This window comes from Desmodus rotundus, chromosome X, assembly GCF_022682495.2.
Source record: "Desmodus rotundus isolate HL8 chromosome X, HLdesRot8A.1, whole genome shotgun sequence".
In the NCBI taxonomy this organism is placed as follows: Eukaryota; Metazoa; Chordata; class Mammalia; order Chiroptera; family Phyllostomidae; genus Desmodus; species Desmodus rotundus.
In genome coordinates, this window is record NC_071400.1 from 63,685,389 (window position 1) to 63,703,270 (window position 17,882).

General features: G+C 41.9%; 1 protein-coding gene across 6 annotated transcripts in view; it reads left to right on the forward strand.

Annotated features, from left to right (window-relative positions):
* The window catches only part of FAM120C (family with sequence similarity 120 member C), a 233,795-nt gene that overhangs the window by 157,264 nt on the left and 58,649 nt on the right, over nucleotides 1-17,882 (forward strand). For all 6 annotated transcript variants that reach the window (XR_008425969.2, XM_053916879.2, XM_053916876.2 and 3 more), the window contains 2 exons: nucleotides 12,404-12,650; nucleotides 13,871-13,953. Coding sequence is in view for 5 of the 6 variants with exons in the window: in XM_053916879.2 (XP_053772854.1) it covers nucleotides 12,404-12,650; nucleotides 13,871-13,953 (330 nt within the window). In the remaining variant the exon portion in view is untranslated. The remainder of the gene's footprint in view (nucleotides 1-12,403; nucleotides 12,651-13,870; nucleotides 13,954-17,882) is intronic.

Sequence of the window (17,882 nt, forward strand, 5' to 3'; positions counted from 1 at the left end):
GCTTAGTTGTATTTTTTCTGGAGCTTTGAAGTGTTCTGTCATTTCGGCCTTTTCTTTTTTTAATCTTGGTGCGTCTGTTACTTAAAGGGGCGGAGCCTTAGGTGTTCACCAGGGTGGGGTAACACTGGTTGCTGCGCTGTGACGCTGTACGTGGGGGAGGGGCTGAGAGGGACCAATGGCGCTTGCTCAGCTCTCGACTGGATTTCAGTCACTTCCCCCACTACCCACAAGCAAATTGGACCTTTTTGGTGCTGATTCCCATATGTGTGGTTTTGTGTATGTTCTAGGACCCTGTGGGTCTCTCCAACGAACTCTCCTGTGTGTCTGGGAGTTTCTCCCACTGCCTCGTCAACCCCCACAGGTGTTTTCAATCAGTGGTTTGATGCTTTATTTCCCTTCGCTAGAGTCCTGTGTTGCACGGTCTGTTTTACTCCCCCTTTGTTCTTCCCGGTTTATCTGTGCTCCAATGTGGGGCCGCCCGCTCCACCTGCTGCTGCCTCACCAGTCCTCCAGCCATCGCCTTGCCTCAAGTCCTCTCTGCCCAGCTGCCCATCTCCGCCCTTCCTACTGGTCTGGATGAATGTGTCTGCTTTAACTTCTTGGTTGTCGGACTTCCATACAGTTCAATTTTCTGTCATTTCTGGCTGTTTTTTGTTTTTACATTGTTGTTGTCCTTCTTTTGGTTGTGTGAGGAGGCACAGTGTGTCTACCTACGCCTCCATCTTGGACGGAAGTCCTACATTTGTTGAAGTTTTCTCTGAGTTCATCTGTTCTTGTCCTAAGTTTCTTGAGCTGCCTTATAACCAATATTTTCAACTGTGCATCTAGTAGATTGTTTCCCTCCATTTTGTTTTGTTCTTCTTCTGGGATTTTGTTGTGTTCTTTCACCTGGGCCATGTTTCTTTGTCTCCTGATTTTAGCTGAATCCCTGTGTTTGTTTCAATGTATTAAGTAGAGCTGCTATAACTCCCTGCCTTGGTAGAGTGGCCTAATGTAGTACATGTTTTCTCGGGCCCACTGGCACAACCTTCCTGATCACCTGAGCTGGGTACTCCAGGTGCGCCCGTTTTGTGGGCTGCCTGTACCCTCCTGTTGAAGTTGAGCCTTGATTGCTCTTGGCACATCAGTGGGAGGTATTTAGCCATAGGTCATGGGACTGTGAATACTGGCCATGACAATAGCAGAGGAGCTATTGTGCAGGGGCCAACCCCACAGAGCAAGACTTGATTATGTGGGTCTTTGGTGCCTGATGAGTTCATCCTTGGGTGTGGCACTAATGTAAGTTGTTGCGTGGTGCTCCAGTGTGGTCTGAAGCTGACCACTTGGTGTGTTGGCTCTGGGGCCTTCCAAGAGGTACAGGCCAAGATCAGGTGTCACCTGTGCTCTGCCCTGGACCATCAATTACAAAGTGGTCATAAGATGGCGGTTAACTTGTGCTTGGCTTGGAGGTGCATTGGAGAGGCCAAGCTGTGAACTGAGGCTGGCTGGCGCTAGTGTTGCACCTGGGCCTACATAGCAAAAGGCACATGGCACACCCAGGCCTGGTGCTGCTGCTTTGAGAGATTTTAGGAAATTTGTAGCATGAGCCAAGACAGGCTGTTTGTATGGAAAAGTCACTGGAAATGGCTTGGGTGGAGCTACAAGTTGAGTGGGGTGGGGTCTCAAAGAATTCCCAGATCAATCCTAACAGTGTGAGCCAGGTTGATGGAGACTAAGATATGGTGCTTGCCTGCCTGCCAGTTCCATAAGGCTCAACAAGGGAACAAATGCCTCTGCCAGCATCTCTGTCTAGGAGAAAGCTGCCTCTCTAACCATTGCCCTGATGCCAGACAGTTCAGTTCCACTCCATATGTCCATGGCCCTTTTTGAGCTGCTGCACCAGTGCTGGATATCATACCAGGTGAGTCTGAATATGTCTGTGTGTGGGCCCTTTAAGTGGAACACCTGGGACTCCAGCAGCCATCTGTCTCACTCAGTTATAACCCATGCTGGTTTTCACAGCCAGAACTTATGGGGACTTCTCTTGTCAGCACTAGAACCCTGGCTGAGGGTCCAGGTGTGGGGCTGGGACCCCTTGCTCCTCAGGGGGGCCTCTGCAGCCAAGATATCCCTCCTGATTTTAAACCACCACACATGGGTATGTGACTAGCCCATTCAGCATCTATGCCCCTTCTACCAGTCTCAATGTGGCTGCTTCTGTATATTCCCAGTTATAGGACTTCTGTTCAGCTAGATTTCAGGTGGTTCTGGATGATGGTGGTTCTGTAGTTTAGTTGTAATTTTTTGTGTTTTCCCACAGTTTTTTATTGAAAACTTTTATTTTGATGTATCAACATGCTTATGTCATTGTGAGCAGCAACATAGACTCCATTTGCTCTGCTCCCAGTTTCCCTAGTGAACCAGAGCCAAGGCTACCACCAGGATCAACCCTGCCTTTTTAAAGGTCAAAAATACACAATAAATACTCAGATTCATTACAGTTAATGACACAAAATATGCAAGTACGAATTGTTACATTTTAAATGCTAATTTCTGCGAACTCCCTCACTTCAGCCAAGATATTTGGCTAAATGAACATATGAGTGATACTGAGACCTTCTTGCTACTACAGAATGCAACATTGGTAAACTTTCCCCCTGTTTATTTTGTTTGCACTGCCCTCATTAAAATTAAAATTAGATAATTTGCAAATCAACAATTCAGGATGCTGATGCTTTGATGAACCATATAAGCTGCTATGAAAACACAGACAAGTCATCACAAGTTGGGAGACTCAGTGGGAGGGACTATGTGGGGCAGGCTCGATCCCCTCTGGGGGTCTTGGACTGGTGCTGATGCTGACACAGATACAGTTGTGGGAGGATGCAAGTACCACATTACCTATACCGCCATCTTCACCATTTCCTGGTGATAGCTGTCTGGTAATTGTGAAGTGATATCTCATTGTGGCATTAATTTACACCTCTCTGATAATTACTGATGTTGTTTTGAGCATCTTTTACATGTCTGTTGGCCATCTGTATGTGTTCCTTGTAGAAGTGCCTATTCAGATCCTCTGCCTAATTTTTAATTGGATCGTTTGGGGTTTTTTAGTAAGTTGTATGATTACCTTATATATTTTGGATATCAGCTCCTTATCTGATATATCATTTGTGAATATCCTTTTTCATTCAGTAGGTTATCTTTTAATTTTGTTGATGGTTTCCTCCACTGTGTAAAACCTTTTAGTTTGATGTAGTCTTTATTTTTGTTTTGTTTCCCTTGCTGGAGGATATATATCCAAAAAGATTGCTGAGACTGATGTCAAAGAGTTTACTGCCTATGTTTTCTTCTAGTTTCATGATTTTTACATAAAAACCATAGTCTTACATTTAAGTCTTACATTTAAGTCTTTGGTCAATTTTGAATTTCTTTTTGTATATGGTGTAAGAAAGTGGACCAGTCCTGGCTGGTGTGGCTCAGTAGATTGAGTGCCAGCCTGTGAACAAAAGGGTTGCTGGTTCAATTCCCAGTCTGGGCACACACCTGTGTTGTGGGCCAGGTCCCCAGTAGGGGGTGCACAAGAGTCAACCACACATTGATGTTTCTCTCCCTCTCCCTCCCTTTCTTCCCCTCGGTCTAAAAATAAATAAATAGCCCTGGCTGGTGTGGCTCAGTGGATTGAGTACCGGCAAGTGAATCAAAGTGTTGCCAGTTCGATTCACTGTCTGTCAGGGCACATGACTGGGTTGTGGGCCAGGTCCCCAGTGGTGGGGCGTGTGAGAGGCAACCCCACATCGATATTTCTCTCCCTCTCTTTCTCCCTCCCTTCCCCTCTGCCTAAAAACAAACAAACAAACAAACAAATAAAATCTTAAAAAAAAAAACAAAACAGAAAGTGGTCCAGTTTTATTTTTTCAGTGCTTTTCCTCTAATATCAGAAATAAGACATGAGTCTACGGCCATATCACTCTGAACTCGCCAGATCTAATCTGATCTTGAAGCTAAAAAGGGTTGGGCCTGGTTAGTACTTGGATGAGAGAAATAAGACAGGGATGACCACTATCACCACTTGTATTCAACATAATATTGGAAGTTCTAGGCATAGCAATCAAACAAGAAAAAGGATAAAAGGCATTTAAATCAGAAAAGAAGTAAAACTCCATTTGCAGATGACATGATAAAAAACCCTAAAGACTCCACCAAAAAAACTATTAGAATAATTAACGAAGTCAGCAAAGTTTAATGAAGTCAGCAAAGTTGCCAGATATAAAATCAATATACCTAAATCTGTTGCATTTCTATACACCAGTAGCAATCAGAAGAAATCCAGAAAACAACCCCATATACAATTGCATTAATAGCATTAAATACCTAGGTGTAAATTTAACCAAAACCCTGAAATACCTGTACTCTGAAAACTATAATAAATTGAAGAAGAAAATTGAAGAGGGTACAAATAAATCATAGATAACCATGGGTATGGATCATACAGATTAATATTGTTAAAATGTCCTTACTACCTAACGCAATAGCCAGATTCGTGGCAATCCCTATGAAAACACCAATGGTATTCTTCTCAGAACTAAAATAATTAATCCTAAAATTTATTTGGAACCACAGAAGTCCCTGGATAGCCAAAGAAATGTTGAGAAAGAACAATGTGGGGAAGTATGCTCCCTGTTTTCAAAGTATACTGTAAAGCTACGATAATAAAAACAGCATGGTACTAGCTGGTTTTTTTTTAATTTTTGTTATTCAATTACAGTTGTATGCCTTTTCTCCCCATCCCTCCACCCCAACCCAGCTGAACCTACCTCCCTCCCCCACCTCCACTCTCCCCCTTGATTTTGTCCATGTGTCCTTTATATAAAGAACTCACACGACAGTACTAGCTGTTTTCATTATTGTAGCTTTATAGTAGGAAAAGAATAAGGAACCCAGAAATAAGTTTTGCTTATAAGGTCATTTAATTTACAACAAAGAAACAAGGATGTACAACGGGGTAGACAGTCTCTTCAATAAGTGGTACTGGGGAAACTGGACAGATACATGCAAAAAAGAACATTATTTTGCAATCAGACCTGAGTTCAGATTCAAGTTATGCATGGCCAGCTGTGTGATTTGCAGCAAGATGTTTACTTATTCTGCTACAAAGAAAGGAGAGTAGTGGGACAGGGTTAATGATACCTATTTCATAGGATTAGAGTAATAAATATGTCATAAAATGCTTAGTCCAGTGCCAGTTGTGAAATATTAATCATTAGAATGTCAGCTCCATGAGGATAGGAATTTGGGGCTCTTGTTCACTGCTGTATCCCCGTACCTAGTTCAGTGCCAGACATATAGCAGTTCCTGGCTTAGTAAATACTGGTTGAAAGTCGAAATGGGTCATTGGTTCTCTGGGTGATGGGTCATGGGTCAAGTGTTCTATGCACCAGAGATGCAGCAATAAACAAAACAGATGAAGAAATCCCAGCCACCTTGGAGCTTACATGTTAGTGATAAATACTCCTAGTTGTGTTTAGTAGCAAATATTCTTCAATACAATATTTCTGAAAGAGCCAAAAGATAAAAAGATAAAGTGGTGAGTATGAGCCCATATTGAAGAGAAAGTAGGAGCACCTGTCCAGCTGGTTATTTTTTCCAGTTTCCAATTACCAAATCCTGGTTTGGGAAGCACAATTTAAAAGCCAGTGGTTTAGCCCTTTCTGGCATGGCTCAGTTGATTTGAGTGCCAGCCTGCAAACCAAAGGGTTGCCAGTTCGATTCCCAGTCAGGGAACATGCCTGGGTTGCGGGCCAGGTCCCCAGTAGGGGGCACACAAGAAGCAACCACACATTGATGCTTTTCTCCTCTTTCTCCCTCCCTTTCCTGCTCTCTAGAAATAATAAATAAATGAAAAAAAAATTTTTAAGATATTATCAAACTTCCGGTCAAGATGGAGGCATAGTAGAAATGCTTCTTTTCCTCACACAACCAAAAGAAAGATAACAACCAATCTAAAACCAATAAACAACCAGAGGATTCAGAAAATCAAACTACATGGAACTCCGACAACCAAGAAGTTAAAGAAACATTCACTCAAACTGGTAGGAGGGATGGAGATGGGAGACAGGCAGCCAAGCAGAGAGGATGCGCTCCAGGGCAGCGGACTGCGCAGGTGAGGCAGGGCTGGCTGAATGGGAAGCTAAAGACTCAAAACTAGCCATAAACTACTGTGGGGGTTACCATGGCAGGAAAAACTCCCGTTTCACATGAGTTTGTTGAAAGTGGAGGTAGAGTGGAGCTAGCAAGTGGCATTGTTCCCTCTCTGACCCCTGCCCCATAAACCTCACCAGAACACAACAAAGAGGGTTGCCCCACCCTGATGAATACCCAAGGCTCCACCCCCTTACAACAAAACAGGTGCACTGAGACAAAGAAATACGGCCCAAATGAAAGAACACATCAAAACTCCAGAAAAAGACCTAAGCGACAAGGAGATAGCCAACCTATCTGATGCAGAGTTCAAAACTGGTAATCAGGATTCTCAGAGAACTAATTGAACTCAGTCGCAAAATGAAGGCTACCCAAAGTGAAATAAAGCAAAACATACAGGCAACCAACACTTAAGGGAAGGAAACCGGGACTCAAAACAATGATTTGGAACAAAAGGAAGAAATAAACATCCAAGTGGAACAGAATGAAGAAATAAGAATTCAAAAAAATGAGGAGAGGCTTAGGAATATCTGGGACAACTTTAAGCACTCCAATATCTGAATCATAGCGGTGCCAGAAGGAGAAGAACAAGAGCAATAAGTTGAAAACATATTTGAAAAAATAATGAAGGAAAACTTCCCCAATTTGGCGAAGAAAATAGACTTCCAGGAAGCCCAGAGATTCCCAAAGAAATCAGACCCAAAGAGGAACACACCAAAGTACATCATCATTAAGTTACCCAAGATTAAAGATACAGAGAGAATCTTAAAATCAGCAAGAGGAAAGGAGACAGTTATCTACAAAGGAGTGCCTGTAAGACTATCAGATGATTTCTAAAAGAAACCTTATAGGCAAGAAGGGGCTGGAAAGAAGTATTTGAAGTCATGAAAGGCAAGGACCTACATCCAAGACTAGTGTCTCCAGCAAAGGTATCATTTAGAATGTAAGGGCAGCTGAAGTGCTTCCCAGATAAAGTCAAGTTAAAGGAGTTCATCATCACTAAGCCATTATATGATATGTTAAAGGAACTTACCTAAGAAATAGAAGATGATCAAAAACTATGAACAGTAAAAGACGACAAGCTCACAACTATGTACAACTGAACTTAAAAAACAAAAACAAACTAAGCAGACAACCAGAACAGGAACAAAACCAGAGAAATGGAGATCACATGGAGGGTTTTCAGTAGGGAGGAAGGGGAAAGAATGGGTGGGGAAAGGTACAGGGAATAAGAAGCATAATTGGTAGGCATAAAATAGATGGGGAGAGGTTAAGATTGTATAGGAAACAGAGAAGTCAAAGAAATTATATGTATGACCCATGGACATGAACTAAGTCAGGGAATACTGGAGGGTTGGGCAGGGTGGAGGGGGGATGAAGGGGAGAAAACACTGGGAAAACTAATAGCATAATCAAAACATACAAAATAAATAAAGATATTATCTAAAAATAAAAACATAAAAGCCACTGCTTTAGACTACTTGTGATTAGAAATGAGACATTATTTTTCTCTCAGAGAGTCCTGGCTGGTGTGGCTCAGTGGAATGAGCATCAGCCTGCAAGCCAAAGGGTTCCCAGTTTGATTCCCAGTCAGGGCACTTTCCTGGGTTGTGGGCCGAGTCCCCAGTGGGAGGTCCACGAGAGGCAACCACACATTGATATATTTCTCTTCCTCTCTTTCTCCCTTCCTTCCCCTTCCTAAAGTAAATTTTTAAAGTCCTAAAACTTTTTCTCTTGGGGAGCTGTTTTCCCTCTAAGTTTTAGAAATGGATGTCACTTCTAGAAAGCATACCCCACTGACTGGTTAGATGCCTTTCCTCTTTGTACCCATGGCACTCTGAGCTGTCTGCATCCTGGCCCTCAATTCATATTCATTGGACTAAAATTGAGTGCGCAATTAAAAGCCCTAGACAGTTCAGAGTCTCAACTGTTTTTAATATATTTTATTGGTTATGCTATTACAATTGTCCCATTTCCCCCTCCCCTTTGTGCCCCTCTACCCTGCACGCCTTCTCCCACCCACATTCCCTGCCCCCCTTAGTTCATGTCCATGGGTCGTATATATAAGTTCTTTGGCTTCTCTATTTCCTGTGCTCTTCTTAAGCTCCCACTGTCTATTTTGTTCCTACCATTTATGCTTCTTATTCCCGGTACCTTTCCTCCCATTCCTCCCTCCATTTACCTGCTTGTAATCCTCCATGTGATCTCCATTTCTGTGAATCTCTTCCTGTTATAGTTGTTTGCTTAGTTTGGTTTTGTTTTTTCCTGTTCAGTTGTTGATTTTTGTGAGTTTGTTTTCATTTTACTGTTCATAGTTTTGATCTTCCTCTATTTCTTAGAGAAGTCCCTTTAACATTTCATGCAACAGGGTTGGTGATGATGAACAACTTTAACTTGACCTTATCTGGGAAGCACTTTATCTGCCCTTCGATTCCAAATGATAGCTTTGCTGGTTAGAGTCATCTTGGATGTAGGTCCTTGCCTTTCAGGACTTCAAATACTTCTTTCCAGCCCCTTCTTGCCTGCAAGGTTTCTTTTTCAGAAATCAGCTGATGGTCTTGTGGAAACTCCTTTGTAGGTAACTGTCTCCTTTTCTCTTGCTGCTTCTAAGATTCTCTCCTCTTTAATCTTGGGTAATGTAATTATGATCTGCCTTGGTGTGTGCTTCCTTGGGTCCAACTTCTTTGGGACTCTCTGAGCTTCCTGGACTTCCTGGAAGTCTATATCCTTTGTTGAGATTGGGGAAGTTCTCCTTCATTATTTTTTTCAAGTAAGTTTTCAATTTCTTGCTCTTCCTCTTCTCCTTCTGGCACCCCTATGATTCCGATGTTGGAACGTTAAAGTTGTCCTGGAGGATCCTAAGCCTCTCTTCATGTTTTTGAATTCTTGTTTCTTCATTCTGTTCTGGTTGAATATTTATTCTTCCTTCTGCTTCAAATCGTTGATTTGAGAATCAGTTTCCTTCCCTTCACTGTTGGTTCCTTGTACATCTTCCTTTATTTCACTTTTCGTAGCCTTCACTTTTTCTTCTATTTTGCGACCATATTCAGCCCATTCTGTGAGCATCCTAATTACCAGTGTTTTGAGCTGTGCATCTGATAGGTTGGCTGTCTGTTCATCGCTTAGTTGTATTTTTTCTGGAGCTTTGATCTGTTCTTTCATTTGGGCCATCTTTTTGTCTCAGTGCACCTGTTTCGTAGTAAGGGGTGGAGCCTTAGTTATTCACCATGATGGGGCAACCTAGTTTGCTGAGTTGTGTCCCTGCATGTGGATGAGAATCTGAGAGAACAATGCCACTTGTTGAGCGCTCTGCCAGCTTTCAGTTATTTCTCCCACTATCTACAAGCAAATTGGACCCTTCTGGTTCTGATTCCCAGGTGGGTAGGTTTGTGTAAATTCTAGGAACCTGTGGGTCTCTCCAACGAACTGTCCTGTGAGGCTGGGAGTTTCTCCCTCCATCTCAAGTTCCACAGGATTTTTGCAGTCAGAGGTTTTGAGGCTTTATTTCCCTGGACGGGAACCCTAGGTTGCGCGGTCTGTCCCACTCCCCAAGTTTTCTTCCTGGTCTATCCTCATGTAAATGTAGGGCTGCCCTGTCCGCAAGCCACTGCCTTGCCTGCCCTGATCCTACAGCCACCTCCTTGCCATGTTCGCCTCTACCCAGCTGCCCATCTCTTCTTCTCCTACAGGTGTGCATGAATGTTTCTTCTTTAAATCCTTGGTTGTCAGACTTCCTTCCATACAGTTCGATTTTCTGTCAGTTCTGGTTGGTTTTTATTTTTAAATTATTTGTTGTCCTTCTTTTGGTTGTGTGAGGAGGCACAGTGTATCTAACTACACCTCCATCTTGGCCAGAATCAACTCTTTCTTTAAAGCTCAAATATAGTTCTTTTCTGCTTAGTTGGTTGGGTATGTTTAATTTCACAGAAATCATTTTAGTCTCCTGGAAAACTGCAAGGTTGCCAATGAAAGTCCATCATTTGGGCAGGGACTAGAAATCATTCTGCATAGGTGGTAGCAGTCACCACAGACTCCATAGTAAATGCAGCCAGGGTTCTCAGATATTCTAAGAGGCATTGTGGCTGGAAGGCTTTTTCTTTGCCCTGGTCACGATTTATTGTCATCATCCAATCTGAGGTGAAGCACAGGTTTGTATATTTTGAAAATTCTCTCCAGGTCATTTTAATTTACACTCCTAATGTTATAAGAACCACCATAGTAGTTAAAATCACCAGTCCTTGGCTTTCTCGGATTGAAGTCACTTGGATGGTGGCATAATCATCTTTATACCAGATAAAAGTAATGTGTTGTAGTCCAAAGAGTATGGCCCTTGGTTTCAGTCTGACCCAGGTTTCTCTTTCTCAGTTCTGTGGCCCTGAGCATGACACCTCACTTCCCTAAGCCTCAGTTTCCTCATCTGTGAAATGGGGCTTATAAAACCTATGTAGTTAGGTTATGATGATGAGGGAGAATAAATCACACTTAGTATTATGCCAGGTACAGGGTAGAAGGATGCTCAATCAGCGACTTGTAGGAGAGATGTGCTGGAAGAAATTATCACCAGGGGGCAGCATAAAACTTCTACACTGATCCATATGGAGTTAATCATAGTTCTAGGCTTAAATATGTTGCAGTGCAAAGTAAGCTTTCTGGTTCCTTTGTCTCGACATCAAACACAGGCGTAGCTTTGCTATCTGCTTACCACTGTCTCACTCCTTGTATGACTTAATATGTGACATAACTATATACTGTAACTAGACTCTCTTTCCGTAGCCTAGCAAAACCTTAATGCATTGAAACTCCTGGCAGACTCCAGAAACTACCATTCCTTTACAACTTAGATGCAGAAATAAGTCAGTTGGGTTCAAGAAAATTTTTGAAGTCCATAGGCTCTAGAGCCAAAATCCAGGCTTAGCTTCTTCCAGCCATGTGACCTTAAGGATAGTAATGTAAAATGGGTATAATAATAATAATAATAATAGTTATGACCTCATAGGATTGTTTTGAGTATTAAATGCATTAATATATGTAAGGTACTTGGACCATTGCTTAGCATATAGTACACGTTCAGTATCTGTTATCCATTATTATTCATATTACTGTTCCAGGTCTTATGTGGGAGCCAGGAATACAGAGATACATAAAGTCTCTGCGATCAAGGAAGTGAGTGTGGTGGAACCAGTGTGCAGATCATTTCGGTATGCTCTAAGTGCAGCTATAGAGGCATTGCAGGGGAAGGACACTTAACGGTCTGCCGCTATTACATAAAGTATAGTGCTCTCCTGGAGGAACCCTGGTATAATGGAAAGTGTGCGTGCTGGTGTCAGATCAGCTTTGGTTTGAATCCTGTTTCTACTCATTGTATAACTAGGGGCAGCCAACTTCTTGCACCATTAGTTTTCCCATTTCTAAAAATGGGATGAAGTTTCTGACCTCCTACATGTTGGAAGTGCCATTACATGGCAGGACTCCCATCTAATGTGCTCCTAAGAAAGAAAGCAATGATTTTTTTAAAGAAAGTTAGATGAGCCCTGGCTGGTGTGGCTCCGTGGATTGAGCCAGCCTGCGAACCAAAGGGTCGCCATTGGATTTCCAGTCAGGGCGCATGCCTGGGTTGTGGACCAGGTCCCCAGTAGGGGGCATGTGACAGGCAACCACACATTGATGTTTCTCTCCCTCTCTTTCTCCCTCCCTTCTTCCCCTGTGTCTAAAAATAAAGAAACAAAATCTTTTTAAAAAGTTAGATGAATTTAAACTCTGATTCTAGCTTTATGTTGTTTAACCTTTCTGTGTCCATTTTCACGTTACGTTTTTTCATCCATATCTACCTCGCCCATGGTTGTTCTGACAATGAGTTAATTTATGTCAAGTATGTGAGGCATATAGAGGTGCTAAGCAATAAATAATAGCTTCATTATCTTTAAACCTATAACGAAGGTTTCTTCTATTGTTTAAATTAAAACACATACTATGTTAATTTCAGTGTTCTTTAAAGAGCCTGAGTTTCATGAAAGGAGTCAAAAAAGACTAGGGACTTGAACAAACACATAGATAATTCTGCCTGCGTTTACAATAGAGGCTTTTTTTAAAGAGTATTTTATTCAGTCTCATATAATCTTAAGTTTTAACAAACTATAAAGTTCAGTTACTAACCTTCCTGACTTCTAACCAAATACGGGTCAGCTTCTGTTACATGACCTATTCTTCTCTTCTTCCCTCCTAGGTCTTTCAGAGCCTTGAAGACCACCATTTGGAAGTGGTGGCTTTTTTCAGGGAAAATGGCTTCCATGGCCTTCTTGCCCATGACTCCGAGTATGCTCTCTACAATATTCCATTTTACTACAGTTCCCATGCTCTGAAGCTGAGCTGGAATGGGAAGAACCTCACTACCAACCAGTTCCTGATACAGGAGGTGGCCAAGCAGCTGGGCCTGAAGCGGGTGAATTTTCCCATATTTGCTGCACTGTTAGGTAGGTAGTCCACAGAACAGACTCCAGTGATTACATTTCCCTTTCAGTGTTAAGAGATGAAAAACAGAGCCATTTAGCCTGTCAATATTTGTTCTGAAAGTCCTCATGCCAAATACTGTGCTTCTGGGTTTCTTATTAGAAACTTAGCATGTTTGTCTTACGAATTAATACAGGATATTCCAGAACATTATTTTAATTCTTGTGAACTCTTTTATTATATTCCATAGCTATTTCATTCGGACTACTGTCTTAGGCCAAATGTTTTACTAGCCCTAGATAGCTTTCGTTTCCCACTCGGAGCATTTCCCCAGTGTCTAAACTTAGATCAAGAATACACATTGCTATGTTTTCCTTTTTGCTTGTGTTTTACTAACATTTTATAATGAAAATTTCAGAACATACAGCAAACGTGAAAGAATTTTGTAGTGAAAATCCTGAATCTACCTCCTGTTTTCTGCCATTAACATTTTACTATACTTGCTTTATCATTTATCTATCCATTGTAGCCATCTATCCATCTATCTTTTAAAGACATATTTCAAAGGAAATGGCAAAGAGTTGATTCTGTCTTGAGCTGGTTTTCCAAGTATTGACAGCATGAAGGTTAATATCTTGTCTCAGGTGTGAACTCTTATTTATAATGCCAAAGGAGTGCAGGTTGGATAATCGAATGAAGTTACCACAAGGTTTGGAATTACGCCTTGGGCAAATCCCTGAAGTTATAACTCCCTGGTTTCAGCATCCTTTTCTGTGAAAGGGAATACTACCTTATGATGTTATTGTTAAGATCAAATGAAAGGAGATCTATAAAATGCCCAGCATTTATTAGTCAGGCAGGAATTGATGGTTGCTATTATAAAAGACAGGATGACTAGGTAATAGAAAATGGCATGGGTTTTGGAGTCAGTCCTTAGCTTCTTTTCCTGGTGTAGGCACTTATTAAATATGCCACCTTAGGCTGTCACCAAACTTGTCTAAATCTCAATTTGTTTATCTGTAAAATGGGGAAAAGTAATACTACCACATGTGACTATTATGAAGATGATACATATAGTGCATATGATACATAGTAGGGAATCAACACATAGCTACTGTAGTCATTATATTAAAAATATCGACCTCTGTAGACTATTGATCATTTTATCTCTCAAAGCCTTTTCATGCTTGGAGGTTGTACCAACGCATTTATACAGTCAATAAATGACAAATGTACCTTATAGGTAACCACATTCTCCCAGATGAGGACCTGGCTGCTTTTCACTGGAGCCTCTTGGGACCAGAACATCCCCTTGCATCACTTAAGGTAATGTACCCCATTTATTTTGTTTTATTTTTAAGATTTTACTTATTTTCAGAGAGAGGGGGAGGGAGGGAGAAAGAGAGGGGAAGAAACATGGATGTGAGAGAGAAACATCTTGCATGTGCCTAACTGGGGACCTGGCCCACAACCTAGGCATGTGCCCCAACTGGGAATCGAATCAGTGACCCTTTGGTTCGCAGGCCAGTGCTTGATCCACTGAGCCACACCAGCCAGGGCTACATTTCTTATGTATACATCCACGTCTAGGAGACATTAGGCTTTGATTGCCATTTTGACAGAATAATTACCTTTTATTAGGTTTAAAATATTCCAGATACTTATAAAAATGTATAATTATGATCAATACCCTTTAAAGAGGAAGAAGTGAGTTTTCCACCTTCTGCATAGGAAAAAACCCAGTTCTTCCCTCCTATGTCTTTATTTCCTGTGTGTCTCCTTTATTTTCACACTACTACCATACTCACTCAGAGTATGTCACTTCCGATACTTCTGGTCACCAAATGTGTGGGGCTTTTTCCCCACATCAAGCAATACTCTGCAATAGTAGCTGGGTATCCTACAATTGAACTCAGTTTTGACACAATCTGCCTTGAGATTGCATTGAATGGATTCACAGGTTAAGGGCTCAGTCCCATAAAACTGCCCCACCGCACAATTTCAGGCACCAGTTGCAAGCCCGGTTATCACCTGGGCTTCTAACCAACCCACTATAGATTGGAGATTTCCACAAGCCTTGCCCCTTGGGTCCGGTTAATTTTGCTACAGCAGTTCACAGAACTCATGGAAACTTTCTTACTTTTACCAATTTATTAAAGATATGACAAAAAGTACAGGATAAACAGCCAGATGAAAAAATATAGAGAGTGAAGTCTGGGAGGGTCCATAGCAGAGGAGCTTCTGTCTCCCTGGAGTTGGGCTGCCTCATCCTTCCAGGGTAGATGTGTTCAACCCAGAAGCTCTCTGAAACCCATACTTTTGGGATTTTATGGAAGCTTCATCATGTAGACATGATCAATCATTACCTTCATTTTCAGCCCTTCTCCTTTCTTAAGAGAATGGAAGTGGGGCTAAAAGTTCCAAGCTATTAATCATGACTTGGTGTTTCTGGTGACCAGCCCTCACCCAGGCAGGAGCCATTCAGGATGCTACCCAGAGTCAGCTCAACAGAACAGGAGTTGCTCCTACTGCTCTTACCACTTAGGATACTCAAGGGTTTCAGAACTCTGCCAGGAACTGGATCCAGAGACCAATATATATTTTCTGTTATCTCACACCCTTAATATCTTAAGGATTTGTACAAACCTATGCAGAAAGATACTAATACCCCAATAAATGAACTAATGAACAAAGGACAGAAACAGACAATTCACAAAAGATGAAATAAAGCGGCCAACAGTGTGACTAAATGTCGAACCTCCCAAGTGATCACACATGCAGATTAAATGAACAGTGTGATTTTCTAAAACTAACAATTGAGTAAATATTTAAAAAATAATGTACCCTTTTCTATCAAGGCTATGATGAGATTGATACTCCTCATACACTTCTGCTGGAAGTGTTAAGTTGGTGATTGTGCCCTGGCTGGTGTGCCTCAGTGGATTGAGCGTCAGCCTGTGAACCAAAGGGTCACCAGTTTGATTCCCAGTCGGTGCACATGCCTGGGTTGCAGGCCAGCTCCCTGGTGGGAGGTGCAGGAGAGGCAACCACATATTGATGTTTCTCTCCCTTTCTTTCTCCCTCCCTACCCTTCTCTAAAAATAAATAAAATCTTTTTCTAAAAGTTGGTGATTGTATTATTTTTCTCTAGTTCTTTTATTCTCCTAGACAATTATTTCACACCTTTTCCTCTCTCCTCAAGCCTCTAATGCCCCCTCCTCCTTGTTGACCCTCAGCTCATGACCTGGCTTCCAATTTCACTGAGACAATTGAAGCAATGGGAAGAGAACTTCCACCAGCTGCCACCCTTTTATTTTCTTTCCTGCATGACCAAAATACTCTGTGCCCAAATGCTCTGCCTGCTTCCTGTTAACTGTGGATGACCCGTCCGTGTTCCTATCTAGGGCCAACCCCTCCACTCTTACACTAGATCCCATCCCCTCTAGCTAACTTAAGGGCATCACTTCATCAATTCTGCCTTCTTTCTCCTGCTTCAAGTTCTCTTCACTGGCTCTTTCCTGTCAGATGTATAAGCATGCATTCCTGTTAAATAAAACAAAACCTGCTCTTGACCTCACTCCCTTTACCCAAGCTACTGCTCCATAGTTTTCCTTCCCTTATATCAAACTTTTCTGGACGGTTGTCAATACTTCACCTGTTTACTATCTCCTTTCCCTGTTCTTGTTTCAATCTGCTTTGCTGAACTTGCTCTTGACAAAGTCTCCACTGACTTTGATGTTAATAAATCGAATGGCCAGCTTTCAGTTTCTGTCTTACTTGACCAATCAGCAGCATTTGACTCAGTTGCTTACTCCTTCTTCCGTAGAACATGTTCTTCAACATAATCAATAGAAGAAAAAAGCAAACAAAATACAACCAGAGACACTGAAGTTAAGAACAATCTAACAATAGCCAGGGGGGAGTGGGGTGGGGACAGTGGGAAGAGGGGATTACAGGAACTACTATAAAGGACACATGGACAAAATCAAGGGGGAGGGTGGAGGTGGGGGAGGGAGGTGAGTTCAGCTGGGGTGGGGTGGAGGGATGGGGAGAAAAGGCATACAACTGTAATTGAATAACAATAAAAATTAAAAAAAAAAAGAAAAAAGAAACATGGGCAAGGGCCTTGAACAGACACTTCTCCAGGGAGGACATACAGAGGGCCCAGAGACATATGAAAGGATGGATGCTCAGCATCACTAGCCATCAGAGAGATGCAAATTAAAACCACAGTGAGATACCACTACACACCAGTCACAATGGCCATCATTAACAAATCAACAAACAACAAGTACTAGCGAGGATGTGGAGAAAAGGGAACCCTAATGCACTGCTGGTGGGAATGCAGACTGGTGCAGCCACTGTCGAAAAACAAAAAAACAAAAAAAACATGTTCTTCACTTGGCTTTAAGGGCATCCCTCTCTTCTCGTTGCTTTCTACTTCACTGGCTGATGCTTCTGACTCCTTTGCTGCTTCCCTGTCTTCTCAACTTCTTAACTTTGGAATGTCCCAGAGTTGTATACTCAGTCCTTTCTCTTCTATCTATAGGTACTGCCTTGGTGAATGATTTCACCTGGTGTCATGACTTTAAATACCATGTATCCAATGACAACTCCTAAATATGTCTCCAGCTTTGACTTCCCCCTTGAACTTCAGATTCTAATATGACCTAAATAGTTTAAAAAAATATGTCCAAATGTAAACTCCTGATCTTTCCCCTAAACCTGTTACTCCCATAGCCTTCCCCATTTTCATTAATTGCAACCCATCCTTCTATTTGCTCAGCTCAAAAACCTCGGCGGTGTCCTTGACTTTTCTCTTTCTCATGCCCCACATCTCCTCTGTCAGCAAATACCATCAGTTTTCCCTGGTACTACCCTGGTCAAGCTACCATTCTTTCTTGCCTAGGTTATTATAATAGCTTATTAATCATTGGTCCTCTGCTTGCACTCTTTCCAGCCACCCCCTTCTCCCAAGTCTATTCTCAAAGACAACTTCCAGGGTGTTTCTTTTAAAAACTGACTCAGCTCGTGTCACTTCTCTATTCAGAATTCTCCAGTGATTCTTTATGTCATACACCAAATCTCTACCATGGCCTACACAGCCTTGTACTGTCTGAACCCCTGTTACAGCTCTGATCTCACCTTCCCTTCTCTTTTGCTCTTCAAACCTTTGCACTTGCCATTCCTTCTACTTGGAAGGCTTTTTCCTCCCACACAGCTATTTCCTCACTCCTGTAAGTTTTCTCAAATGC